The following is a 27,619-nucleotide window of genomic DNA, read 5'->3' on the forward strand; positions in this document are numbered from 1 at the left end:
ATCTGTTTTTTATCAAACAGGATCTGTTTGCACACAACGTCTTCCCACATGATGACATGACATACACTTTGCCTCTGCAGAAATGTTTGCATATTGTCCTGAAAAGAACAGTGAGCTGGTCATTTGGCAGTGAAATTGCTTTATTTTTGCAGTTACATACAGTAAGTCACAGAGAAGCCACTAAAATCAAATGAATTGCAGTTGACTGACTGTACATTTTTGGTTAAGCTTAACCAAAAGAAACAATGTAAGCTCAGCACAGGTCGTAATTTAAACTCAGAACCACTGCATGTCCTCAGCCATCTTGTTCAGCTTGCTGGAGGCCATCCAGGGAACACTATTCAACAAACAAAAAAGCAGATATCACAAAATGTTAGGGTGTAGCTACTGTAAACTGAATCATATAGACTTATGCCTTTTTTGCTCTGGCATCATGCATAGAGTTTGAAGACTAAATTTAAAGGTAATTGCTATGACAGCAAGCAGAGAAAACTGAAATAACCCTGAGTTTTCAAAGCTGTGATTATCATTGGAATTGTAATGACAAGGTTTAGGCCTCTTCAATAGAGTTTTTGGGGTAGAACACCCACAAACATGGCATTCCTGAGGGCAACATTGCAGCATATTAATAATACATTGCACGGCTTAGATTACAAAGCTGGGGTCCCCTCTTATGCTTTACAACGTTCTGCTAGCTCGAGACAAATCACTAAACCTTGTATTCAAGCTACCTCGACTTTGGGTAATTTTGTTCATGAAATGCTGTGTCATATACCATACTGTAGTTCTGCCATACTTAACTTGCCTATAGATTACAGTGTGTTCGCTACATAGCCTATGCTTTCATTTGGCTGCGATTGACCTAGTTTTCCTTGCATTTTCATTCATCCTAGTGCTCCTTTAATTTAGTTTATGTCAATTCACTCTAGAGTAAGATAGAACAGTTCTAAATTGCCACACGAGCTTAAGAACAAAGGGAGTCTTTAACGCGCCTCAAGCCTAGAACGGCATCACATGAACAAGGACACTTAATGCAGAAGAAGGAGAGGACACTGGAGCTGCACAGACATTTTAAGCCAAACGATTAACGTTAGTCGTTTTTGTATACTAGCGCACCTAATAAAAGGCTTAAAATGTCCGTGCTGCTCCAGTGTCCTTCTCCTCCTTCTGCAGTTCTAAATTGCCATTGCAATATAAAAATGAATATGACAGTGTAATTGTAGGATGTGCTTGTCAAGCCATTGTTCACACAATATCACGTTGTAACGAAAGAAGGTTTATGTGTCAACGGTTAGAGCGTGCAATAATTCACTGGTGTGCAAGATAGCGAGTGCTGTAAGGAGAGACAGCGAGGTAAGATGCTTCACACGAATACTGGACAACTCACCCCGGTGCTTGCCCGTTTTTCCTCCCGGAATATATGCTATTGGTTTTGTTTGTATTCTTTTTGGAAAAATATAAAAAGATACTCCTGTGGAAAGGCTATATTATTTTACTTATATTGACCCTATAAAACAATTTAGTATTATTTAGTATATGTAAGGTTTTGCCCACTCAAATGGCACCTCGTCAGATAATCCCCCACATATCCTACAACAACTTCTGTGAACAGACTTCACTGTAGTAGCTTTTCATAAATTATATTTGTACTTAGGCTGTCTGCTGTCATGAAAGTTTATAGTTATAGTTATAGACACACTTTGCGGACAAGACATGGCTTCTTCAAGAAGTATGTAAGTAATTGTTAAATAGGACATCATTCTAATTCATTATAAATGACCAGATCATACTGTTAACATGGCCAATGAGAGGTCTTACACATGCATGCTTTGATAGGGGTAAAACACCATTCTGGTCAGCCACAGGATTGGGGGGGGAAAAGCAGCCAGGGTATTTAGAAAAAAGGAAAGGAGGAAAGAAAGTCCAATATTTTTAGTCCAAATTACAGTGTTGGAACGGTGCTTTGCACAGCAGAGTGTCCTGGGATTGGAATGGCATGATGGGTGCACACTGGTGCCAAGCCCAACCCGCTGTTCACTGTCCTTTCTATGTACCTCCTCTCTGAACTCCATGGTGCCCATCTGCAGGACCTCGCTCCACCCCCAGTCCATCTTACCCTTCTGACCAGGCAGACGGTTTCTGCCTCGCTCACCCAACACCCGCTGTATGAATGTGAAACGGCTTCATTAATAATACAAGCAGTTGAATGAGCCAGCAGACTGTCACTCAGATCACCTTGTTTGGACACCAACAAAATATCTTGAAATTCAATTAAAGCGCTGCTGCCTGCTTTTACAGCATCTCTATAATCTGTGGAAGCAAAGTCCCATTGAAAGTGATACCCCAGTCTATGCATAGGTCTGCTGGGATATCCTCAGTTCCTCTCTTACTCCCTTCCCAAAGACCAGGAATTCTGAATGTTACATGGGACTTCAGCTGATACATTGCTGCATGGTTTCAAATACATTGCCAACCACCCACCTAAATCAGAGAAACAGCCACTCATGCTTTTCATGCATCCTTTCTTCAAACATGCCTTGCTGCCCAAATATTTCTGCCTTGGAAAACCTGTGGTCAGTTCAGGGATGAGTGGGAGTGAGATGATTGCTAACATTATTTTAACTTTTATGCCAGTTGGAATATAAGTCACGTTTGCACATCTTTTTTGAAAGTAAGCTTGGTTAAAAGTACTACAAGTAGTTTTTTATGTGGGTTTTCGGGCACACGTCATGGTCGTAGCATGACAAGTGGAGTGCGATGTATTGCAGGGCATTTCCACACATGCAGTATATCATTCCAGTTGTTGAAAGGGGTTTGTCAGGTAGTAATGTAAAACCCATCAAGTAACTCCACTCAATGACTCATAGTTTCAGCTTGAAATGTACCATTCTGCTTTTGGGGTTTCTCTTCATTATAACACCATCTTATGTCCTCACCACAAAGTCCCACCGTGTATTTAAACAGCCCTCTGCATTATTTTGGTTTAGTGAATGTAAAGCCACGTTACAATTTAAAATGTAGGCATATGGCAGACTCTTACTTATCCAGAGTCACTTACAAAGTATAAGAATCTAAGTATATGGCAGAATGAACGTATTCAACAAAGTGGGCAGTATAGTGTGCAAAGAAAATAATTAAGTTGCCTACAAAGTAAATAGGATTAAAGTTGAACAAGCATTAACAATTGCAACAGTTCAGTAGCAATAGCATTAATACCTGTAAATAAGATTTGTTAAAATAGATAATATTTCTATTTAAGCAACATGAGCATCAAATAATAAATAAATAATTTGCTCTGCAACAATTTCATCATTGCCAATTGCCAATATAAGTAATAGACCAAATTAGGATTATAACACTGGTCAAAGTAAAAAGAAATGTAAAAAAAAAAAAAGTACATTCAATTTGATTTTAGAGTCCAGCCCTGTAAGTCTTAATTAAACACACTCATAAAATATATTTTAAGACCATTGCTTTAAGTTTCTGTGTGAACCATTCATTTAGATCTCTTGATAAATCCTTTTTTCCCCCTTCTTATTTTTAGAGAAATTTGGCTTCTGATGAAGAAAAAAAATCATGTAGCCAAAAATAATGTAAAATTGAAAAAAAGGAGAGAAAAAATCTGCTGGTAAGCAGGTATTCAGCCTCTAGCACGAGGTGGGGGGGACTCTGGAAGGAGCTGGGATGGAACTCCACATGATTGGTTGATGGCTGCTGTTGGCGTGGCCCTGTGCCAAGCCCTTATGTCTTTATATACAGTAAACAGATGACCAGACAGTCCTGAGTGTGCACTGTGATCCACCGTGTCTCATCCTCTGTACCTCCATCACAGCAGCCTGCAACATCTCCGGTCCATGCAGCTCCTCCATACAACGGGGCCCCTCTGATAAAGTTTTAACATCAGCACCAACAAAAGGTTTTTCATTTTTCATAGCTTTTTTTTGCTGCTCTTTCTTCTTTTAAAACTCACAGGCGGTCTTCTCTTCCACAACAATGGCGCTCCAGATGTTGCTCCTGTCTCTGTCCTTGTGGTGGCTTCTGGCCGGGGACTTCTTAGCACAGGCCACCTACTACCGGCACCACCGCCTTGTTCCCCATTACCGCTACCGCGAGCACTCCGCCAACGCGGAAAACCATCTGCCTGAGGTCTCCAACCCGGTTCCTGAAGCTTCCCAGCCGGCCATTCAGACATACCCTGACATTCCTGAGGTCTTCCACCCGGCAGCGGATTCTTATCACCACGTGCCTGAAGTCTTCCATCCGGCACCTGAGCCTTACCATGAGGTTGCAGTTGCACATCCACCAGAACCTGAAGCTTCCACCCCTCTGAGCATGAACCGTGTGTTCTATGGAATCATGTTCGACGCTGGCAGCACAGGCACCAGAATCCACATCTATAAGTTTATTCAGAAAGACCCAGGTGAGTGGAGGTTTCTCTCTCTCTCTGCCGTATCCAGTCTCTCTCTGCCACTGTCCTAGGAGCCAATAAGGATCCACATGCCGCTGCCTCCCAGAGAGCCTCTGTTTGCTGTTAGGTCATTCACTTTCTGGTGTAAAGACAAACATGTGCCGGCAGGGTGTGGAGAGAGCATGAGCAAGACAGTAGTCTAAAAGTAGCTGAGTTGGATTTTTAATTTGCCTGTCTGACTCAACGCTGCGTTTACTACACTATTAAAGCAAACTTGTAATAGTGAATCTGGATTTAAGTCAACACCTACTGTCTAAGTATCGTGTGTGATAATTGAATGCTTTGCAAATACATGCTTTTAAGTTGCAACTCTTTCATATTTGAGGCAAACGTCCTACAATTAGTTGTCTTTTGCTTGGCTTATTATGTGCTCTTTGACACCCCCTGCTTCTCTCTTTAGTGGAGCTGCCAGTTCTCGACCATGAAATGTACCACGCAGTGAAGCCTGGTTTGTCTGCTTACAAAGACAAGCCTGAGGAGGTATGTATGCCAGTTATGCCATTACTTGATATTTAAGATGATAGAAATTGGGAAGTTCCCCACTATCTATAAAATCTGGGGTTTTGAATCTTTTGATTTAACTCTGAGAGTATGAAAATGGATCCCTACGGGTGCATTTTTACACTCTCAGAATTAAATTAACTCTGTTATTACTGTGTACAAACCATTGGGATTTTCATGAAGTTGCATCCCTGTGATAGTCTATATACTGTTGAAGAATTCCTTGTAGTGCTGCCATTACCACTGCCTACTGCTGAGTCCAATTAACTTCCACAAGATGACTAGAGCAATATACTGCACATTCAGTCTTTAATCCTTGAATATATCCCATTGAACTGAAACATCACTACGAATTGTCGTCTAACCATCAGTCCAGTCATTCATTCATCCTTTTTGGTTTGCTACCACTGTGGGTACGTTTTTTTGGGTGATTGCTATGTGCTACTGTGTGACTGTCTGCTGACTGTCGCTGGTTTGTAACTGCTCATTATCCCTCCTTCAGGGTGGTAACACCATCAGACAGCTGCTGAAGATTGCCAAAAAGACTGTGCCCGAGGAAGACTGGAAGCAGACACCGGTGGTCCTGAAAGCCACAGCGGGTCTGCGACTGCTTCCCGAGGACAAGGCCAACGCGCTGCTCGATGAGGTGAGGCACGTTTTCTCACAGTCCTCCGGCTATTTGGCACAAACATAATCCGTTCCTCCAAAGAATGGGATGAGAAACCACTAAGTACTTACAAGTGTCACTGTGTCTTTGAAAAGCACTCTCTCTCTCACACACACACACACACACACACACACACACACACAAAACCAGGGCAAGTCTGCCCATTTGGAGGATATCATCAAGTTGTAAAAAAGCAGCTGTTGTGGGGTTGTCTGGAGTAACGGTTAGCCATATGTCATTTGAATTATTAACTTTTAGACTACTGTTTCAACCATGCTTGTGGTCAGACATCTGTCACTCAGAAACACCCACCACAATTCATTTGCCTGTGTTTTCAGGGAGGATATTAATGATCTAAACCCTACAGTACTTACATTAGTTGAGCAAGGTCCCCCTGGGGTCTATCCTTGGCACCCTCAATTTTCCCCCTACACCAAATCTCATCACCAACAATAGCTGAGCTACAAGATCTATACTGTACCAATGTTTTCCTATTATGACATGCCCAGAATATGAATGCTAGGGTTTAAGTGGTTCATATTCCGATTGTCATAGTTTATGGTCACTATATACTGTAGCATATTACATGGTTGAATGAGATGTATATGCATTGTTTCCACAGGTGCGGGAGGTTTTTGAGGAGTCACCTTTCTTTATACCAAATAACAGTGTCTCCATCATGAACGGGACAAACGAAGGTAGGGCATCTTTGAAGTGGCATTACCAGTATGCATTGACTATGATGAAAGCATTCCAACTTTCAGAAAATGGTTCATGTTGACGATTGCCAAATGAGGTACATCGTCATTGACTAAAGTTATATCTACCAATACTGTCTTCATAAAAACCTATTTATGGCCTGCAGCTATACCTCATAAGGCCTGCTGCTACCTCATTGGGACAATTAAATATCCTTGTCTGCGCTGCTGCCCCACGCCCAATAATTTAAAGTGATCCTCCACATCACTCATTAAGACGACCTCACCACGTTATGCTTCATCATGCACTTTGTACCATTCATTATCCACAGTTTATGAGTGCAATAACTGACATCTGAGACTATTGTTATTACCTGGGCTGGTCTACAATCCTACAAGACTCACACACCGCTAATTTCATTGCACTTTAACAACAGAAAGCTAGACAATGGTCATCTCCGCCACCCTCGTTTAGGCCTTTTCTCTGAAAACTGGCGTTCCCTAATTTGGGAATGTCATTATTGGCAGACATTTTCAAAAAAGTAAAAAGAAGCCACGCATTGTGAGCTTGTAGATTGGCTATTTTTAAAATATTTGAACAGGGCTTAAGATGTTAAATATGTGTACGAATGCCTGAAACAAGCCATGTTTTGTAGTTGAGCTGTAATAAATGGTAACCAGGTCTCATGGTTTTATTCATGTCCCCCCCTTTCCATGTGTCCGGTTTAGGAGTCCTGGCCTGGGTTACTGTGAACTTTCTGACAGGTAAGACATTGCTCCTTTTCTCCTACAGTGGTGTTAACGGTCAGGGGGGCTTCATAACTGAGGTCGCCTCTGTACACAGTGAGCCGGCAGTGACTGACTCTTGTGTTCTCTCTGAGGGTCTGAAGTTGAGTCACTGCGACCCATGTGGTTACGATATTCCTTTACAATTGACACTGAACTGGTGTAGCTTCACCTTATTTAAAGACCCATGCACCCTCCAAAACAATACCCTTTCCCACACAGTGTCCACAGACAAGGTCAGCACAGTTGCAAGAATACTTGATAGCGGGCCAGTCTATATGACTTGGTGTGGTTGGGAAATTAATTAATTCTAAATAAAACAAGTGCGCAGTTAATGTACTGTACATGATATGGTCACATGGTCTGTTTACAGACAATGATAATGAATATTCAAAAGGATGCATTCTACAGTTTTCTATATTGAGTTGTGTGCTGTTTTTTTTGCTTTAGGTCACTTATATTCCCATACAAAGAGGACAGTAGGCATCCTGGATTTGGGCGGTGGATCTACCCAGATCACTTTCCTTCCCAAATCAAAGGTGAATGACACATACTGTACAATTTGACTAATTAACATTTGAATATATTGATGCATATTACCAATGACACACTATATGTGCCCTTGTTTCAACAGAAAACTGTTTTCAGTGCCCCACCCTCTTATATAGCCAACTTCAACATGTTCAACTTGACATATCAACTCTACACACACAGGTAAATAATGGAAAAGAGGCAGTTGTGCCCTTCTACCGTATATGTAATTCTATACTTTTGGGCATGAAAACCTGTAAATAGTAACAAATAAATAACTTAATGTTTCACCCCACATAGCTATCTTGGAAATGGACTGTTTGCAGCTCGACTGGCAACTCTTGGTGCACTGGGAGCTGATGGTGGGTAATCAGTTCCAGTACCTGCAAGGCTCATTCCACATCTGACATGTGTACTTCTGTACAATGGGAGATTGGCAGGTTCAAATTGGCTGTGTTTCCACTTTCTCAGGTCTAGATTGGAAAATCTTTTACAGTTCCTGCCTGCCTAAGAAGTTTAGGGAGGAAGTCACCTTTGGAGGAACTACCTACCAAGTTAGCGGAATTCCAGACGGTAAGTTTAAAGAGCTTTTGCGGTTTTGGATTGCCTTCCCAGTTCCTTGGACCGGACAGACTACATTCCTTGCATTCAGATTGCAGAGCCCAACGGTATATTATGCAGAACAATATACAGTACTGCAGTCTCTCACGATATTTTCCCATAGGAGTCCCTGGGACTTTGGCAACAAACACATGTTTTGTCATCCTCTCACTCTCCGCCTTCCCTCTTGAACAATTAGACTACAGTCAACCTTGTATTTAAATGAAAGGAAAACTGTCAGTTAACTCCACAAATAAGGCAGCTACTCCCATACCACAGTCAAGTAGCCAAAAGATACTGGGTTAGTCCCTGAGCTGTTATTTTTCTGTGTAACGAGCGGCTTGATCTTGACCGCTTTCAATTATGTGGTAAAAATAGACAGCCCAACAGGGCCATACTAAGTGCTGCCCTTGTCAACACATGGTTTTGTAGGCTCGACCGAGCCAACCAGTCCCATGGGTCTGTGTGAAAGTGGTCTTTCTGGGGCTTCCCTGGTATAACTGTATGGTGACTCTGAGAGCCCCCAAGTTCACCCGTCTGACCTCACTGACTGAGACTTCAGGCTCTCCGGGCTGCATTCCTCTTTGCGTTGCCTCTAGACTTCTTTAGGCCACTTCCTTAACACGCATAATATGCTCTGATATAGAATGTTTGAGTGTTAAGTCACTGTGACAATAATACAGCATTCATTTTCGTTTTGTCATATGCAGGCTATGCAGGCTATAAGCTGTGTTACTACGAGGTGATGAAGGTGATCAAAGGAAAAGTGCACCAGCCGTTTGAAGTAAAGGGCAGCAGTGTCTTCTATGCATTCTCCTACTACTTTGACAGAGCTGTGGAGTCAGGCCTCATTGGTAAGTGGGCAGAGAGAACGGAATCAGCTTCCAATTGTTTCTCAAGTAAATTGTAATTTATAATAGAAAATACATATACTGGTACTGTACTTTGTTGTATACAGTGAATCGTGAAAATTGTCGATTAGCAAAGTTCACTGCACTTACTATGCTATCAGCATAGTAATCATGCATTACAACACGTTGCAATGCATTGTGGACAATATATATATTTTGTATAGTTTGTCTATATCTATAATGTCATGCCCAAAACAGATACACCAGGTTGAAAGTCGTTAAAGTAACGTATTGTTTTGCTTCATTACAGATGGAAGTCGAGGTGGCATGGTCGAAGTCAGAGATTTCAAAAAGAGAGCCAAGGAAGGTGAGAGTCAAAGCTGAGGTTTGCATTAGTTCAGAGCACAGAGGACAAATAAGGAAGCTCGCTGTTTATTTACATATTTCAGAACCCAACAATCTCACAGGCTTCACGTAACCACTGAGTTTTCCTGCAAAACACACACTGTTCTAATCACACAAGTACTAAACCTTGTTTGTGCCCAGATACGTAGCTTGGCACAATCGTGTCAACTTGGCACAGCTTGCCCTGGCACACACAGGGATTATTGGTGTGACAGTTGTTAGCTCAAATGTCTCATGGAGACAGAATGTAAATAAACGACTATATGTATGTAGTGTTTTTAAATGTGTAATGTGTTTAGGGTGGCATCAGAACATATAATTTGAGATTTCACAAGGCCTTTGTGTATTTGTTTAGATACATTCTAACTTCACTCTAGACTCTAGACTCAAGATTAGCTGGAGTGTGTGGATCTCTGAACATCCAATGCAGAACTAGATTTATCACTAGCAGGAATGAGTTGGTTTCTTCTGTAAACCCGTTTGTGTTTTCGGGAACACAGTCACATGGTCTTGATGAGCATGCCTGGCACATACTGGGCGCTGGCAGCTGAACTGAGGTCGTCTGTCTGGCCCCCGGCAGAATGGCACCTGACAGCCACACACCACACACTGGGGGCTGGCACACGCTGTGTACAGTGCATGACTAGCGGACACTGCCACCCACCCTCACCCTTACCTGACCCTTACCTCACACCTCCCAGCAAAACAAAACACAACGCTCACCTTTTAATCACGTATCGTTAAGTTCCAAAAAAAATTCCACATTACGACATTAGGATGGGCTGCAGTGGCGTCTACATATTTACTCAAAAGACACTTTGTTTTAAATAGAGCTCATGACAACGTGTGACGCTTGTGACACACCACACACTGGGGGCTAGCAACACTGCCACCCACCCTCACCCTTACCTGACCCTTAACTCACACCTCCCAGCAAAACAAAACAGCACTCGCCTTTTAATCACATATCGTTAAGGTTCGAAAATATGTTCGCATTAAGACATTAGGATGGGCTGCAGTGGCGTCTACATATTTACTCAAAAGACACTTTGAGACGCATGACAACGTGTGACGCTTTTTTCCTGCCTTTTTTGCAGTATGCAACAAGATGACCAAGTACCGCGCCATTAGCCCCTTCCTGTGCATGGATATGACATATATCACCTGCCTGCTCAAGGAGGGCTTTGGTTTTAAAGACACCACAGTGCTGCAGGTAAGAAAAAATCACACCCGTGTGAACTGAGTGGTGCAACTCCCCTCCCCCCCCCCCTCTCATTCTCTCTCTCTCTCTCATTAGCAGGCAACAGTGCAGCACTATCTCTCTCTCTCTCTGTTTCTGGCACAACAGCGCCCCTACTGGTACTCATAGTCATACTGGTGCTCGTAGTCACATAGGTTAACACAGACATAGTCACATGAACACGGACATTGCTGTTCCTTGGAGTGGTTGCACCACTCAAAAAGGGACAGTCATTGGACAATGCAGACTAAACAAAGAGACACATTGAATGCTTGAGATACATGAAGGCAAAAATGATAGAATAAGGATAGCTTGGCTTAATCAAATCAATTATGGCACATTATAAAATCTCCTTTGTGCTCTTTATTCCACAGCTTGCTAAGAAGGTGAACAACGTGGAGACAAGCTGGGCCCTGGGAGCCACCTTCGACCACTTCCGTAACCTCAACATCCACTAAGGACAGCCAACTGTCACTGCCGCACTGAAAGGGACAGGTCTGTAACTGTGGGGCTGTCCCCCCCTCTACGAAGCCCCACTGACCAGCCCCTCCCTCAGAGACAACCCCATTCCCATCACACTCTTCCAAGCCAACCCCCCCACCCCCCACCTTCTTTGACCTCAGCACCCTGCAGATACTCCGAGAACTGTTGAAAAAATAAATCACTATATTTTTTATAAGGCCAGCTATTTCTACTGTACGTCAAGCCCATAATTAGTGAGCTGACATTATTTTTGTTAAACAAAGCGTTTACATTTTTGGCTTCCTCCAAGGTGTCTGATCAGAAATGCTGTCTCACTTGCCAACCTTTACAGTGGGTAGAGGGTTGTTTAGAAGCAATGCAAAATGTAATGGTGTTTTTAAGAGAAGTTTGTACTGTGGTGCTGGTGCGCACTGTGTAGTACAGTGGAACATTTGAAAAGTTGGGGTGTATGCAACATGCAATCTTTAGTTGTAGGTCTAAATGCTTGCAAATCAATAGTTTTCTTTTTTTTATATTAACTAGGATGTTTTCATGAGACTGGGGGGAGATAATTCGCCCTTACAAGCTATTAGAGAAGTGTAGACATACAGTAGTTGGAAAAGAGTAGTCTGAGAACAGTCAAAAAGTTTCCCTTTCCTTAGATTTTGCACGTACCACTTTAAGTTGCAGAAACTGTAGCTAAGACATCAACTGTTGCTTTGGTGTCATCTGCATATAGTTGTATATATTAATCAAGGAGTGTCGGATTCACTATGACTCAGGGGGCCTAAGAAAGCACAGCGAAGGAGAGAAGTCTTGAGTGTGTGTTGCATGATAAATGAATACTGTTGTATGTATGACGTTAATGTCTGTGTTTGAAAGTTCAGCCTTCAATATTTGTTTTGTCTACAGTGGAGCAGTTCCTATCAAACGGGGAGGCCAAATTGTAGTGCCCCAAGTCTAAACTATATGTTAGTATAGCAATGGAGGAGCATATCATCAAGGCTAGCTAGAGTGTATCTCAACACCATTTACAGACATAATACAGTACATGAAAAACAAACAAGAAAGGTCACGGTAATTAGGCAAACAAAAAGGAAGAAATAATCCATGACTGCTTGATCTCTTTGTGTTTATCCAAGCCACAAATAACACAAAAAAGGGTTTGTTGCATTTTCTCTTGTGAACTGTACAAATATTTAAATAACTGCAAGATTGCCTCATTATACAGTATTTTAATAATCTTTATATTATTTAATATAGCCATTGAACATTTCTGTGTAACTGCTCTTCAAGCCATGCCTTTGCTGTCCTTTTAGTATTCAACATGTACAATAACTACTGCTGTATATAATATCACAATGTAAACTTGTATAAGTGAAGTACTTTGACAAAAATCTGCTTTGACATGTAATGCTGCCGCTGCACATTTGCTCAGAAATGCCTCTATTTTCATCAGTTGAATCACCTGATGATGTACTTGTATGTAAATTAAAAACATTGTAAAACTTTGTAAGTGAAATACACATATGCTGTACATTTTAATAAAATATTTAAAAATATTCTTTCTGCAATACTTGTATAATAATAATCCAACTGGATATAAATACAGTATTTAGGGCAGTAATCCATCTAGACCTGGAACACCTATACAGCCTGGAACACCTCTGTGTTACATTAGCTGTTGCTATATAATTTATATAGGAACATATCGTTGCTGTCGGGCAGAAACCACTTATTTATGAAAAGTAGCAGATATACAAGTTCAAAACGCATTGCAAAGTGACGCGTTATAGATTGCTACTTTTGACATTTTATCTATGCAGTGATATTAGTCTGGCCATGCCAGGCAAAAGGTTTACATCCGACAAGAGACGATATATATATATATTATTTTTTTCTTTTTTTAAATATATATATTCGAGAAAACGTTGGGAAAGTCAGGATTTAGAAGTTGTTTTTGAGTGGTGCAAGCCACTCCCTTACGGACTTGTGTGTGTGGGTACCTGCTGGCTGGCTGGGTGGGTGCCTGGCTGGCTGGCTGGCTGGGTATGAGCATGAAAACAGCATGGTTGTTTTTCACCACCTGTGCGCAACCTAACACACACACACGCACATTAACATATCCCCACACCCCCGGGGACCCCCACATGGTAACTTTGTCATTTCTCTACCATTTTGGACGCGGGGCGGCTCGCCGGAACCGGGCCGGCACCCTGGGTGCGTTCCTGTGGGTCTGGAACCCCCCCCCCCCGGGAAACGCCACACAGAGTTGCACCACTCACTTCACACGGGTGTGATTTTAGAATTGGCCTCAGGTCTAAATGGGTTAATAGTTAATAACAATAGCCTCAGGCCTTACAGAACATGTACAAAAATATAGAGTATGCCTGACAGCATATCTTTACACAATTTTTCTATTTCTGAACACTTGATTTATGACTACAACATAACTATTACAGAATAGCAGCATGCACAATCCATCATTAAATGTCTCTAAAAGTGTCTTGTGTTTTAGCATATGAGGCTTTAGCCCTGATGATACATTACATGAATTATCCTATAGCAATTAAGAGAACTGTGTGAAATATGAAGCATAACATATCAATTTTGGGTGCCTCTTACGTCTACATCATATTTAATATGTGCTCAGGGCTGTCATAGAGCATGTCAACCTCAATGTTCAATGTCACGAAAGGATGTGGGTGTGGATTTCTTTTTCTCTCGTTTTTACACCAAAAACCACTTCTAAGAATAGATTAACGTTTACCATTAGATGGTTCCAAAAACAGGCCTTTGTCCTTGGTTTCTCAAGTTACAGCAATAAACACATATAGTAAAGAGTAAAATAAAACTTTATTAATTTACACTTTTACATTCCATTCACAAAGTCCAGTCAAACCTCCACTGCAGGACAAATGTCACCTGTCACTTGCTTGCAAATGCCATGATCTGCTCCTGCAAGAAGCAAAAGAGAACAGGATCAACTACACCATCACCGCCTCATCATGCTTAGTAACGGTATGTTAGATCTGAGTGCTATACGAGACCTGTAAACCGGGAAACTCTTGACATTTAATATGGAAAAAATGTCACGTTAAACTTCGTGCCTTTAGGGTGAAATGTCTTTACAGTCACTTTGGTCTGAATCACTTAGTAGGAAATAAAGCCATTTCACTTGAGTGGTCTGTAATAAAAGTGGTGTGAAAACACAACCCAACACCGCTGTCCGCTGCTGCCCCAGGGCCTGCCCTGCACCCCACCCACACACTGCCCCAGGGCCTGCCCTGCACCCCACCCACACACTGCCCCAGGGCCTGCCCTGCACCCCACCCACACACTGCCCCAGGGCCTGCCCTGCACCCCACCCACACACTTTCAGTAACACTAAATTTGGGGCTAAACTTAGACGCCATAGTAGTAGGTTCAGAAGCATGGAAATTATAGGCACGGCTGAAGTTAAGCCTCGTGTAATCAGAAGAGGGGGGCGGAGCAGGATGGTGGAGGCGGGGCTTCCAACAGACAGGTGGATGAACGTTCCTGAGTGACACTGAGATTTTCACTTCGCATGCTTGTACATACTGTGTGCTATTTTCGGTGCGCGACACCCACACACAAGTATAAATGGGGCTTAGGTTGACTGGCGAAGAGGCTTCCCCAAAGGGGCACAAGGTTTCCCAAGTGACGTAATATACAGTATAGTATATATACACACACACAGGTGATGAGGAGAGAGGCTTACTTTTAGCGGAGGAAGCATGTTCGTGGCCTGCAGACCAAAGGTCCGTAGGAGGACCATAGGAGCAGCATTAGTGGAGTAAAGATGTTTCATGAGGTCAATGGCAGCCATCATGGGGAGGTTGTGCCGCTGGCGTTCCGTTTCATATTCCAACAGGTGATGCATGGCTCCTATACAAACACAATCACAGCCTTTATGAGCTGACGTGTTTGATCTTGCACTGTGTGTTAAGCCATGTGCATGGCCTCCATGTGTTTTCTGCATTAAGTCAATATACACTGGAGCTATTTTGACTTCAAAACAGACCAATCAACAGAGAAAAGAAGGGAAGAAAAAGGGGGGAAAAAAATACATAATCACATAACAGGATTTTCTTTCTTTTTTTTTACTGAATGCGACGTACATGCAGTTCTTTGGTGGATTGGGGAGAAAAACATCAAATAAACTCTAGAGGAAAAGCCGATTCTTTTTATAATGCAAGGTCAACAGTGTACATTCAAGCTGGGGCCATGGTAAAGAGCTTAGGAGAAACCACTGGCTAGGGCTGCAGAACTTGTGTCTGTTTAGGGCTCTCACTGACCCAGGTCTTTCCCGTTAAAGGCCGCCTGGCTCAGGATCCGTGTGAGGCAAGCCACATCCCCAAAACCCAGGTTGGCTCCCTGACCGGCTAGGGGGTGCACACGGTGCGCTGCATCCCTGCAAACACAAACAAATCCATTACTATGCAAACACAGGCAACGCATTTTTCTCTAGTCTATGGCATAGGATCAAAGCCGTGTCCACGTGAAGCATTTTACATTCAGTGAACTAAAATGGAAAAAGAACCACCACTCATCCGCTGAAAAAACTTAAGAGAGGTGCTGGAGCCACAAAAGGGAACATGAGAAAGAATATTTATTTTTTCTCACATTCAGTGAACTAAAATAAGCTAATATTTAACAAACTAGTAGAACAACAAACAAAAAGTGCTTTGCATACTGTATATTCATAAACATTTTCTTTCACAAGTGTATGAAACAAAGTAAGAAGTAACCATTGGGATGAAATGTACAGTATGTATAAAAAGGATATTTCCATTCATAAAAAAAGTAAAGGACTTATTTTATAATCCATGTATGGTTTGAGGATAGAACTGAATGTTTTAGAAAAATGGAAATGCATATATTAAGTTAATATTCCGATGTTGACATGTGTCATACTGAAAATCTAATTCACAAATGAGGTAGTTCCACATCGCTGTTTGCACACAACATGAGGGAGTTATTGTTCCAACAATGAGTGAGTGAGTGAGTGAGTGAGTGACTGACTGACTGAGTGTCATTGTCATTGACTATACTGGTCTCCATTGTTTGTCAGAAAAGTTCCAACAGTCCTGTGTGTCAATGTCCTCTAAATCTGAGTCAGTGGCACAATCCTCTCTGATTTCAGTGTCTTACCCAATGAGCACCACCCGGTGCCTTATATATTCTGTTGCATGGCCCATGCCCAGGGGGAACATGAGCCGACTCTTTGGGCCAATGCCGGACACACTGGGGGGAAGCTGGCGCGCTGAGCCGGCAGATGGCATCAGCACCGACAATGCGTTGCGGAACATGGAGCCAGCTGTCTCCATCAACTCAGACTGGTTCTCGTTACTCCACTGTCAAAGACGTAAACAGAGAAGCATCACAGTTGACAAAAATAGGATTCATAAATTGATGTCTGAAGTCCTCGCCTTAGGCAGGAACCTGCTAATTTTGACTTTGCGGTCAGAGCTCCTTCACTCTGGAACCACCTGCCCGAGTAGCTCAGGCTTGAGAGATCAGTTTTCTTTCAATTCCCTCACTAAAATGTATTCATTGTTTGATCCTTTAATGCTTTTATTTCTCACTGCAATTGATATTATATACATCTCATGTTTTTATCCTCTTGTCACACACACACACACACACACACACACACACACACACACACACACACACACAGTGTCTTTCATACGTGTAGTGTCAAGCTTTTTAATGACATGCAATATTTATTGTATTACTGTACTGTATTTCTCTGTAGTTAATTGTTTTTGAAAAGTGTAATGTTTATTTTGTTGTCTTTTACAGTACACACATTAACATGTGTTGGCCTGTAGCTTCCCCATTGAGGATTAATACAACTGTTACTCTATCAATCAATCAATTAATCTTGAATGACCGATAGGGAGCAGAATATATAGAGAAAATGAAGACAGCAGTACACAACAAAGAAATTAGCTGACAAAGGGGCAATTCTGAAGCACAGGCCAGCGAGAGTCTGCTTCCTCCTCCCTAAACAACTGGTTTGGCAGGGCTTTGAGAGCTGGTCTAATTAAAAGAAGACGCTGGCCAGGCCATGCAGTTGAATTAACTCCATTTGAAAAACATTCCATGCCGTAATGGTCGACACTGGCAGACCACAGGTTTAATTAGCAAACCAGGTCTGACACCAAGCATGAGTCAACCGTGGTGACCCCAGCCATCAGCAAGGCCAGTAAAAATAGCCAGCTTGGGAAAAAGGAGTTTCTCCAAAGACAAAAATGGAAAGGTAAGCCATATAATGTTCACTGTTAAACATTAGCGCAATGGAATGAAAGTGCTAGAGGGAGTGTTGGAAAGGAGGGTGAGGGCACAGGTTGAGGTGGATGAGATGCAGTTTGGCTTCATGCCCGGTAAAGGTACGACAGGTGCAATCTTTGTCACGTGACAGATGCAAGAGAAACACCAAGAGAAGAGGAAGAGGTTGTACTATGCTTTTGTTGACCTAGAAAAAGCTTCCGATAGGGTTCCTTGAGGTGGGCCCTAAGGAAGTCTGGAATGGAAGAGGGACTGGTCAAGGTAGTGATGCCTCTTTACAGCACAATGGAAGAGGGACTGGTCAAGGTATAGTGATGCCTCTTTACAGCAGAATGGAAGAGGGACTGGTCAAGGTAGTGATGCCTCTTTACAGCAGAGCATGCACAGTAGTCAGGACAGGAAACGGAGACAGTGATGGGTTCGAAGTGAGGGTGGGTGTGCATCAGGGATCAGTACTCAGTCCATTACTGTTTGCTATTGTGATGGATGTGGTATCGAGGGAAGTTAGGGTTGGACTACCATGGGAACTGCTTTATGCGTATGACCTGAGAAGACCTAGCAAGGAGGCTAGCGGCCTGGAAGACATGCCTGGAAGTGAAAGGGATGAAGGTGAATGCAGAGAAGTCAAAGGTCATGGTTTGTGGTACTGGCCTGGGAGTGATACCGCAGTCAGGAGCTTGGCCATGTGGAGTCTGTGGGAAGGGAGTACAAGCTAACTCTCTCTAGTGCCGGGGCTGTAAGAAATGGTTCCATCGGAGATACAGTGGAGTAAGAGGCAGCCTGCAAGTGGCAAGTGAGACATTCCAGTGCAAGCGGTGCAGGGGAGACATCGCACAAGTACAGTAGATGCAGCCGAGCAAGAGGGGCTTGTAGTGGACGGGGAGACATATGCGGTGGACAGTTTTTTTACATAGGGGACAAGCTTCATGCTGATGGGGGGGGTCGACCTAGCAGTGACCACAAGGGTGCGAAGTGGTTGGAAGAAGTTCAGGGAACTCATGCCATTTTTAACATCCAAGGCCCCATCCCTGAAGATGAAAGGGCAAGTGTACTCTGCCTGCGTCAGAACGAAGTTGCATGACATATGGAAGTGAGACATGGGCCCTGAAGGTGGAGCATGAAGAGAAGCTTAACAGAGCAGAAACGAGGATGATCCGATGGATGTGTAGTCACTATAGTGTGTCACTGAGGGATAGAAAAACCAGCAAAGAGCTGAGACAGAGGGTGAGAGTGGAGGCCATAGTGGATGTGGTGAGGAGAGGCAGACTGTGATGGTACGGACACGTAGTAAGGAAGGGAGAGAACGTAAAAGTAATGTCGATTAACTTAGAGGGGACAAGACACAGTGGCCGGCCTAAGAAGACCTGGCAGACGACCGTGTTGGCTGACATGAAAGCACTCTGCATCGATCGCGAGGTGGCCATGGACCGTTCCCAGTAGAAGAAAGCCATATCGAAAGTCCAACCCAGCGGTGCCTGGAAAGCGGTTTAAAAACTTTAAACTGATGATGAGTGTATATTGTGTAAACTGGTCTTACATGCTCTGGTATGTTTGACTATGACTCACAATATACTTTAAATTACTGCTGAACCTTTTCCAAAGCATACTGCCACCTTTAATTTTCCTTTTTGTCTGCTTCCAGGCGATACATAAAACTTCTCTGGCTGAGAATTCTGTTGCCATTAAGATGCCATGGACATTAGAATTGTATTCATCAATCATAATCAATCTTTTAATATTGAAATGCATTTGAATCCATGCAAGCGACCTTTGTGCCAGTAGCCACCAGGCTCCAAAACCAAGCCTGATCCCTATCCGTTGATCTGATCTGTTCCATTATTGAATTAAGGACTCCTACTTGAATATGGCACTACTGGGACGTACACTACTGAACCATGACAGGTGCCTGTTAACTACTGTAACTGTTTATTTGCTGATAGACTATACTACTGTATACGCATATTCACTGTTGTTGATAGACTGTACTGTACATTTATATTATCCAGACCGTCACCGTTGTATGTTACTGTACTGACACTGTACACATATCACTATATGAGACTCTTAGTCTACTATACAGTAACGGTTTTGATGCTGCTGTATAATATAATTGTATAATATAGTTGTTTATTTGTCATGCCCCCTGTATGTAAAGACCTTTTCCAGTATGTACCCGGTGTTTCACGCTTACTGCTATTGCTGCCATTTCCCCATTGGGATCTATCTTATCTTTGCGTCATCATATAAAGCAGTTTAGTGTTGCTGATGGTAGAAACAGGCCTTACGAAGGCAGAGTTGATAGCATCCACAAAGCTCTCTTCGTCCAGCTCCAGCAGTTCTTCTGCGTGGCGGTGGCTGGTAGACCACACCAGAGAGCTCTGTGTGTCCGACAACTGCAAGAATGCACAGGAGACGTTCGTCAAACTACAATCACGTCCTCAGGTACAGGAATGGATTCTAGACAACTACTAAACATGGGTTGCAATTTACCGGTAGCATTGCTATGGGTCCTGTTGGGAGGAATCTCTGCCATGCAACAACGTTCTCTGTGGGCTGATAAAACACATACGGTTAAAATGAATTAAAACAATAAATCATAATAACCTGGTAGGCAAATTGCTTTGAAATAGCTTTTAACCACTTTCACAAACCGCAATGCTTCATTATAGGCATTATATTTCAAAAATAGCTTTGTAGATTCGTTATTTTAGTGTTTGAACTTTGAACAGGGCAAGTGGAACAAGTGGAAAAACAGTATGTGCTTTCTCCATTCATCCATCGACACTGTACTGACCTCTGATAGGTGTAGCACAGCCACTACAGCAGACTGGTCATAATGTACTGACCTCTGATAGGTGTAGCACAGCCACTACAGCAGACTGGTCATAATGTACTGACCTCTGATAGGTGTAGCACAGCCACTACAGCAGACTGGTCATAATGTACTGACCTCTGATAGGTGTAGCACAGCCACTACAGCAGACTGGTCATAGTTCCACTTCACAGTGGGAATCCCAGACTCTCGTCTCACCATTGACGTGGGTCCATCAGCACCGACCTGAAAGAGGCACAGCTCAGGTATAGAATAATGCTCACTACAAATAAACGGTCACTTCTGAATCTTTCAATGAGGAAATCTAGATGAAAAAGTTAAACTGACCAGAAGCTTGGCTTGAAGCGTTTCTCCACCGGCCAACGTCAACTGGACCCAAGGGATGGAGTCAGCCACCTGGCAGGACATTGGCCAAACGTAATTCACCACCTTGGACTTGTACTTGACCTCCACGTTATCTGACCATGAAGATATGAAGTGGTTACTTTGGATGAAGCTTATTCTCTACAGTCTAAATAGAATGACCTTGGCTCAACTGATGCAACTCTTCTTCTCGTAACAAAAGAAATACAACTTGGTCCTGTTCATTATACCAAAGTGACACACTAATCAGGGGTTTGCTACTTTCTTTGTCCAACTAAAAGAGGGAAAAAGTAAGATTTGGCTGTGATCTACGCAGTGCAAGATCTATAAACCACCTCATAAAACTCCACTGGCTTTCCTCACTGGCATACAGTAGACTAGTTCACATTTGACAATCATCTTAATGGGCTCGGCTTGCCACATTGCAGTGCCTAATAGTGTTTATCTACAAGCAGACCACGCCACGCCACACTCTGCCAGCATGTTGGGGTTTTGCACTAAAACTCCCCGGCCCGTATTCCTAAAAATATCAGGAGCGGTCCAGTCAGAAGCGATACATGAAAGGATCCTGAATTACACTGGCTCTTGCCGACTTGGATTAAGGCCCGTCCACAGGTCGACTACTGGTTCCCCAACACAAGTGTCAAATATTGGCTTGCGATGATTGGAGAGAGCAGAGTTTACATGAAGCCCAGCTGGCGCAGAGCACGCTTTTCATGTACTGACTCTACAGCACTACAACACCATGGCCAGAATGGTGATACACATGAGACATGTGCAGTGACCACACATCTGTTACGCTTTGCATCTGCAACATGTGGAGAAGTTCCGTTTATAAATATGCCGGTTTTCTGTCAAGCACATGGCAGAGATACTTTTTCCATTTGTGATGAACCTCACAAAAGCCATTCTGATGTCAACAAAAACAAAGAAAAACAATGCTATACACACCGTCAGCACTTTAACCATTTTAGGCGGGAAGCCCTTTTGGTGTTGGCATTACGTTATGTTTTAGCTATTTAAAAATAGCAGATCTACAAGCTCATCGAGTGGCGCGCTACGAGCTTGTAGGGTTTGCTATTTTTGAAAAAAAACTGTCATTTTCAAACAGACATTTTTAGAATCTGATCTCAGGTCAGAATGGGTTAAGGCCCCAAGAGGTGGCAGAGACTAGAGCACATGGCAGCTTTAAATAGGTCACTGGACCACTGCACGTGTCTTCAGTCGGTGGGGCTCTGGCCTGGAGGAAATGTGGCGCTTGATTGAAATAGCAGGAAAAACACGGATGGATCCAAGAGCTGAACTAGTCGTTTAAAAACAGACACTGGGAAAAGTACAAATAAACAAATCCCATGGGCAGGATGGAACAAATGTGGTGTTATTAGCAGCCAGACCCAGCATCCATTAACAGAGGTCTTGTGTGTGTGTATCACCAGTAGCACACAGCAGGGCTTTAAGCTGAAAACACAAACAATGTGTGCTTCCTTACCAGAGAGACTGTCCAGCTGTTTGGTGAGGGCAGCCACAATGATGTCGTTCTCCACAATGTATGCCATCTCGTCCTGCAGGTTGTCCTTATCGAATGTAATCAGGGCATCGGAGCAGGCATCCCAAACCTAAATGAGAGGCCAATTATCCCTGTGGTCTACAACTCTATCCTTAAATGCACCCCTTTTCCCTAAATATAGCCAGCGCAAGGAGCACGGCTTCATAGAACTGAACACATCAAAGTCGTTTGGCCACGGTCAGGGGTTGGCGGTGCATACAACGAAGCACCAAGCTTAGATCTATGCCCTACAGCACCTCTGCTCCTCAGGCTGACCTTTGAGGTTCGGTGAAACAGGGTGAAATGGGAATTTGCAATATGAATTTCGTTGCCACATTTTCTTGGGGAAACGATGATGAAAGAATGATGAAAGATTTTAAACGGATCAAAGTTTCTTTCCTGCTACAGTGTTTGTAAATATCAGCAGCCGACAAGAAATAATGTACATGGACTCAAGTTGTTCTCTAGCGATGCACTTTCACTGATATGGTCTATAAGACGTAAAAGAAAACCTTTACATTTGTAAACCATCACCATCGTCACCCCCTGAGTTTGGGTAGTATGTTTGAGGTGCCCATGTAAAACGTTTTTACTTATCGTCTTTATCATCACTCTAAAGCCGTTTCATTCCAAATTTGGCTAAAGTGTGTTATACTTCACTTTGAACCACTTAAATCCTTTATACTTGGGGGGGGGGGGGGGGGATCCTTGGCCCACTCCTTTTTCCCTCTACACCAAATCCCTTTACCGAAAATAGCTCGTTACAAGCTAACGATGCTCACATTGGGATGCATTGTGAGCTTGTAAATCTATTTTCATCGACGGTTTGCATATTATGACATTCCCAGAATAGGGATCGCTTGGCTTCAAGTGGTTAAGGTCTATAATACACATTTCTGAAGATGACTCAGTCTGCATGTCAATATTTACTCACAGGGGGTTAAGTTTCCCTAACATTAACACCACTAACATCACCACAATCACCCCCTATAGAATGGGCACTAGAAAAAGTTGTACTTATAGGCAACTGTAATTTCATTCTCTAAGGCATCATTTAAGTTAAACACAAAGACGTGAAAGTGTTTGTGCACGATTAATCCTTTCTTGGGCCGTAACCATGGCGACAGACCCTATCATTCAGTAGTAATATGCTGCTGTGCTTTTTTTTCTCCCAAGTTGCCATAAAGTGGGGGGATATGCCCTGCAGCAAACCGCTAATGGCACTGGAGTATGCAACTTGTGATAAGCGGTTGGGAAGAAAAGATTTAGTGAAACCAACCCCAAAATTATTTGCTTTTTTTTTTTTAAACCTGCACAGTTAAAAGATATGACTTTTAAAAAGAACAAGGTCACGAGGTCCCTTGAGAGATTTAAACGCTGTGCACAGTCTTGCAAAATTGCGACGTGGGAAAAAAACAAAAACCTAATGACCAAATCTCATTCTCCCTCATGTAGCCTTTCCAAACCATCATGCTCAGGGGACAATTAAGTGGGAAGAGTATTTTGTTGGGTGGAAGGGATCTTATTTAGAGCTGACCTCAGTGCATTCCGCTACTACAGTATGGCTGAGATTCACGAGCCGAGACAAACAAGCCGAAACAGCGGCAGTGCAGCGAAGGTATTATGGGAGAGGTATATCACCATAATCACCATAGAGCCCTTCATGATGACATCCTCCTAGGCCCTGAGAGTAACCCTGTGGTTAAGTTTTTGGTACACACTGACCACATCTTACGGGAGGGACGGAGCCTGCACCCGCAGCTGTAAAATGGGTTCACTTTGCTGCAGACAACCACTCTTCTACTAATCTTTCATCTCAGTCCCGTTTTTCACATGAATCTTCATAATTAGAAGACACAGTGAATGAGCACCCATTTGAAAACGTCAAGAGGATTTATTCTTCATAACGAACATGACTTTAATAAATAAACACTGATGCTGCGGCCAGTACTCCCAGTATGCCAGGGCAACTGGGGTTCTGTTTTTAAATCTACGTCGTGCCCTCGTGGGGTTTTGCGGCACACTGGAATCCGCAAGGCCCTGTACATGCATAAATTGCACAGGAGAACAGAAGAAAATGTATGCTAGTCGACGCCACTGTGTGTACAACTTCTCAGAGCCAACAATTAAATGCAGAGAAATGGTACTGTGCTGCTTGTTCACTATAGTAGATGAGTGAGGGAAAGTTAAGTGCCCATCCAAAACCCTCCTCCTGCAGTGCTCATTTGTTAAGGCGTGTTGATTTATGGAGGACAAAAATATGTCTGTGGCAGCATTAAATCTGACAGAGTGCAAGAGGAAGGACAAAGACTGTGCTTTGCATGACAAGGAAGAGGATTTCTGGAACATTCCTTTGTAGGAACCTGGCGTCATCAACTCATTTTGTGCTTGTGTCATTATTATTGGTGAATTATTCAAAAGGATTTTCACAAATATTCTATCTTTTTTTAATCTCTTTTTGCATGCATCTCAAACCGTTTTGGTGCACTTTTGTTTTGTACAGCACTTTGAACTATGAATTTATGAAATACTTTTTTGCATCCTTAAACCTTAGTATGGACATTACTTTTACTCGATATCAGCGTGCTCGAATGTTTCTATATCTCATGCCTTCAACTTATGCACCTGATTAAGACCCTTTTGTATGGACTGTTTGACAAGAGCGCAAACTATTTCCTTATTTTCTTTACAGTTTTGATTGAAAACTTTATTAGTCATAAATGTAAACAACACGTGGTACAGTCAGATATGAAGGCTAAAAGGATGAATAAAATATACATTAATATCCATAAAATATAATTATAATCTTTATAATAAACGGTAAAGATATGAATAATTTATAATCATTTTCTCAGTTACTTTTTTTTAGCCTTTGTTTTGTTACCTAAATCATGTTCGATCATGACACCAGTAGTGTCACGGTCAATTTCCCACTGCGTTACACAAGGTGCCAAAAAACACAAAAAAGGTACAGTACCTGCATTTTCTGATAGGCCTTGCACCTCATGTTTGTGACATGATCCCATGCTCCAATACCTGTATTGGCGAGGACAGTGTTTTAGATATAAAATATTACCTGTCAAATTTGTAAACAAAAGTTTGAGTTGGGTGAATTTCAGCACAGGTCAGTGTAACTTGGCATCTGACATTTAGGCTACATTTGGATTTACATCCTGAATCATTACAGTATGTTCAGGGCGAGTCGGTCCTGGTTGGGACATCATTTTGACAGATCAGGCCCAATTGAACACACAGTAAAAGTCTGTGTGAGATTTGTCCATCAAAGCAGTTTGTTTGATTCCCCATCCGACTAATGTCTTTGTTGGGGTGTGTGTTCAACTGTAAAAGGCTGACAAGAAATTTGTGAAAGCCTGGTTACCCGGGCCTGCATTCAGTGATGCATGATGGCATATTGTAGCCGCTCATGTTTGTTTGTTTTATATAGCAAGTTAATTTGAGAATGGATTGGCAGATTGTCGTGAACCTAGGAGGGAACGGTCAGTACGCTGTGACAAACGGGTGATTTATTTCTCTGTCAATTAGGTCAAAGGTCAAGGGCACAATAAAGGTCAAGGTCTGGCCAGTTACTGTTAAATTATCAATTATAGTCTGATATAAATGTAGTGTTTTGGAAGCTGGATCAGTTTAATTAAAAAAAGGCCAAGAGAAATCCAAGGAGACAGATTATATCATGGACACCTGAAGCCAGACATGATCCCTGCTAAGCCTCCGGTGACTGGACAGCTACTGATCAATGTCCTACTTTGTAAGAACTATTTAAACGTTTGCCACTAATGAGATTCATTAACTAAGTGTCTCTTTAATTGCTAACACTCTGACAAGGGAAAGTTTAATTGGCCAAGTAGATATGGCGCAGCAAAATAAATGCTGCGTCGGCCAGAAAACCCCCCACGGCAAGTGGAAGTGGTCTAAAAACCAGGAAGAGACTCCTGCCGCTCGCAGCATTTGGCATCTTCGTGGCGCTACAGTGTGTGTGCACTGACATACAACCTGAAATTTGTACTAGGAATTTGAATTTGACTCCTCTGAGACTTTAACCAATCCTAATTATTACGCGCAGCAGTAGAGCAGCAGTTCCAGGGAGCGGTTAGAAGTTTAGTGTCTTGTTCAAAGACACTCTGGCATAATGCCAGGAAAGGGGATTGTACATTCCATTCCAATTCCTAAGCAACCACTCTACCCCCTGCAGCCACTGCTGCTCAGAGCAAAGCAAACTAAACCATATTCATACAGTACTAGCTAACTACTAGCGGTACTACTGGGTATCCCACCATAAATAGTAATATTTATAAACATATTTATAAAGCACAAGTCTAATTTCAATTGCAAGCATTGCATGTCTGTACACCGTACCGCTGAGGAGGGTGGCGGAGCCAGGACTGATGGAACTAACTCTGGTGCTGTAGTTTTCAGGGACACTGTCCATCACTTTCTTGTTGCCTGCTTCGAGCAGCAAAATCTTCTTACCCTCCAAATTGGGATCCATACCTGTCAACACAGTGACATAATGAGCAAATGGGCGTGACCACAGACTTCAGCCATGTACGTTGTTTTTTATTAAATATTGTGGTTTTACATGCATCATACCATAGTTTCATTTAGACATACCTGTGGCTGGTGTCATGTCATGACAGTGATGACACTAGTTTTCCTCACATCATTTAATGATGATCATTATAGTGGTTTATCAATTACGATGAGAATAGATAAACAAATGAAGTGAGGAAAACAACACTCACCTATAGTTATTGGTTATGTTTAATCATTTTAATTGTTACTTAAATGTGTAAATAGGGGGCTGCAGAACCACAAGGTACGTGAACATATGGCAGTGTTGTTGCTGACTGGCAGGTTTATATTACAGCAAATGTGCAATCAGCCTTTCACTCGAAGCAAGCTAGGGCAATGGGCATCATGAAGTACTTACCTAAACAACAAGCCATGGCGGACCCCACCATCCCTCCTCCGGATATAACTACATCATAAACATCACTCTGGTCATTATTCTGTGTGCTCAGTCCCCGACTAATGATTTTTACAGTAGATGAGTGCTTCGCCCCATTCATGTAACACCGGCTAAATCCATTTAAAGCCAGCGTCGCTTTTGCGAAACTATGCATTGTACTTGTTCCACTGTGCACTCACTGCACACCTCACTGACTGTTCTCGATCCACTGTTCAACGTTTCCCCTTGAAATGCGTCCGACTCCTTATTAATATGTATCAGTTATAATCCAGCCATGTTGTTGACATTCACATCACATGCATAAACGCGACCCCGTTTTAAAGCTGGAGGAAATACTTCCTGTTGTCGTCCACTGGAATAAGG

General features: G+C 42.6%; 2 protein-coding genes and 1 long non-coding RNA gene across 4 annotated transcripts; 1 reads left to right on the forward strand and 2 right to left on the reverse strand.

The window, feature by feature from the left end:
* Nucleotides 1–130: 130 nt before the first annotated feature.
* Nucleotides 131–3,964, reverse strand: LOC308329280. Its single transcript, XR_013965372.1, has 3 exons — nt 3,822–3,964; nt 2,055–2,162; nt 131–337 (listed from the first exon to the last, which is right to left on the reverse strand). It is a non-coding gene; the product is annotated as an uncharacterized lncRNA (long non-coding RNA).
* entpd5a (ectonucleoside triphosphate diphosphohydrolase 5a) lies at nt 3,599–12,771 on the forward strand. Its single transcript, XM_080783501.1, has 13 exons — nt 3,599–4,420; nt 4,869–4,948; nt 5,472–5,615; nt 6,259–6,334; nt 7,064–7,099; nt 7,571–7,659; nt 7,755–7,834; nt 7,952–8,013; nt 8,123–8,224; nt 8,962–9,105; nt 9,413–9,469; nt 10,605–10,720; nt 11,122–12,771. Exons 1-13 carry the CDS (start codon nt 3,994–3,996, stop codon nt 11,203–11,205), a joined length of 1,497 nt encoding a protein of 498 aa, XP_080639627.1. The 5' UTR covers nt 3,599–3,993; the 3' UTR covers nt 11,206–12,771.
* coq6 (coenzyme Q6 monooxygenase) lies at nt 12,328–27,617 on the reverse strand. Of its 2 annotated transcripts, XM_080783503.1 has the most exons (13): nt 27,218–27,617; nt 26,644–26,778; nt 25,247–25,305; nt 22,213–22,339; nt 20,688–20,818; nt 20,478–20,585; nt 20,018–20,080; nt 19,813–19,920; nt 16,385–16,587; nt 15,529–15,644; nt 14,952–15,118; nt 14,112–14,167; nt 12,328–13,306 (listed from the first exon to the last, which is right to left on the reverse strand). In XM_080783503.1, exons 1-12 carry the CDS (start codon nt 27,408–27,410, stop codon nt 14,138–14,140), a joined length of 1,440 nt encoding a protein of 479 aa, XP_080639629.1. In that variant the 5' UTR covers nt 27,411–27,617; the 3' UTR covers nt 12,328–13,306; nt 14,112–14,137. The 2 variants fall into 2 exon arrangements, with proteins under 2 accessions (XP_080639629.1, XP_080639628.1); XM_080783502.1 differs by lacking the exon at nt 12,328–13,306 and having other exon boundaries at nt 14,047–14,167.
* Nucleotides 27,618–27,619: the final 2 nt, after the last annotated feature.

The sequence above is a fragment of the Protomyctophum bolini genome (genome assembly GCF_963924005.1).
Source record: "Protomyctophum bolini genome assembly, chromosome: 15".
Classification (NCBI taxonomy): domain Eukaryota; kingdom Metazoa; phylum Chordata; class Actinopteri; order Myctophiformes; family Myctophidae; genus Protomyctophum; species Protomyctophum bolini.

Coding starts and splice junctions, on each gene's coding strand:
- coq6 (XM_080783503.1), bottom strand. CDS start 27,410: ATGCATAGTTTCGCAAAAGCGACGCTGGCTTTAAATGGATTTAGCCGG. Junction 20,081..20,477: donor CTGTGCTACACCTATCAGAG/GTCAGTACATTA, acceptor GTGTTTTATCAG/CCCACAGAGAACGTTGTTGC. Junction 15,119..15,528: donor CTTTAACGGGAAAGACCTGG/GTCAGTGAGAGC, acceptor GTGTTTGTATAG/GAGCCATGCATCACCTGTTG.
- entpd5a (XM_080783501.1), top strand. CDS start 3,994: ATGGCGCTCCAGATGTTGCTCCTGTCTCTGTCCTTGTGGTGGCTTCTG. Junction 4,421..4,868: donor GTTTATTCAGAAAGACCCAG/GTGAGTGGAGGT, acceptor TTCTCTCTTTAG/TGGAGCTGCCAGTTCTCGAC. Junction 7,660..7,754: donor CTTTCCTTCCCAAATCAAAG/GTGAATGACACA, acceptor TTGTTTCAACAG/AAAACTGTTTTCAGTGCCCC.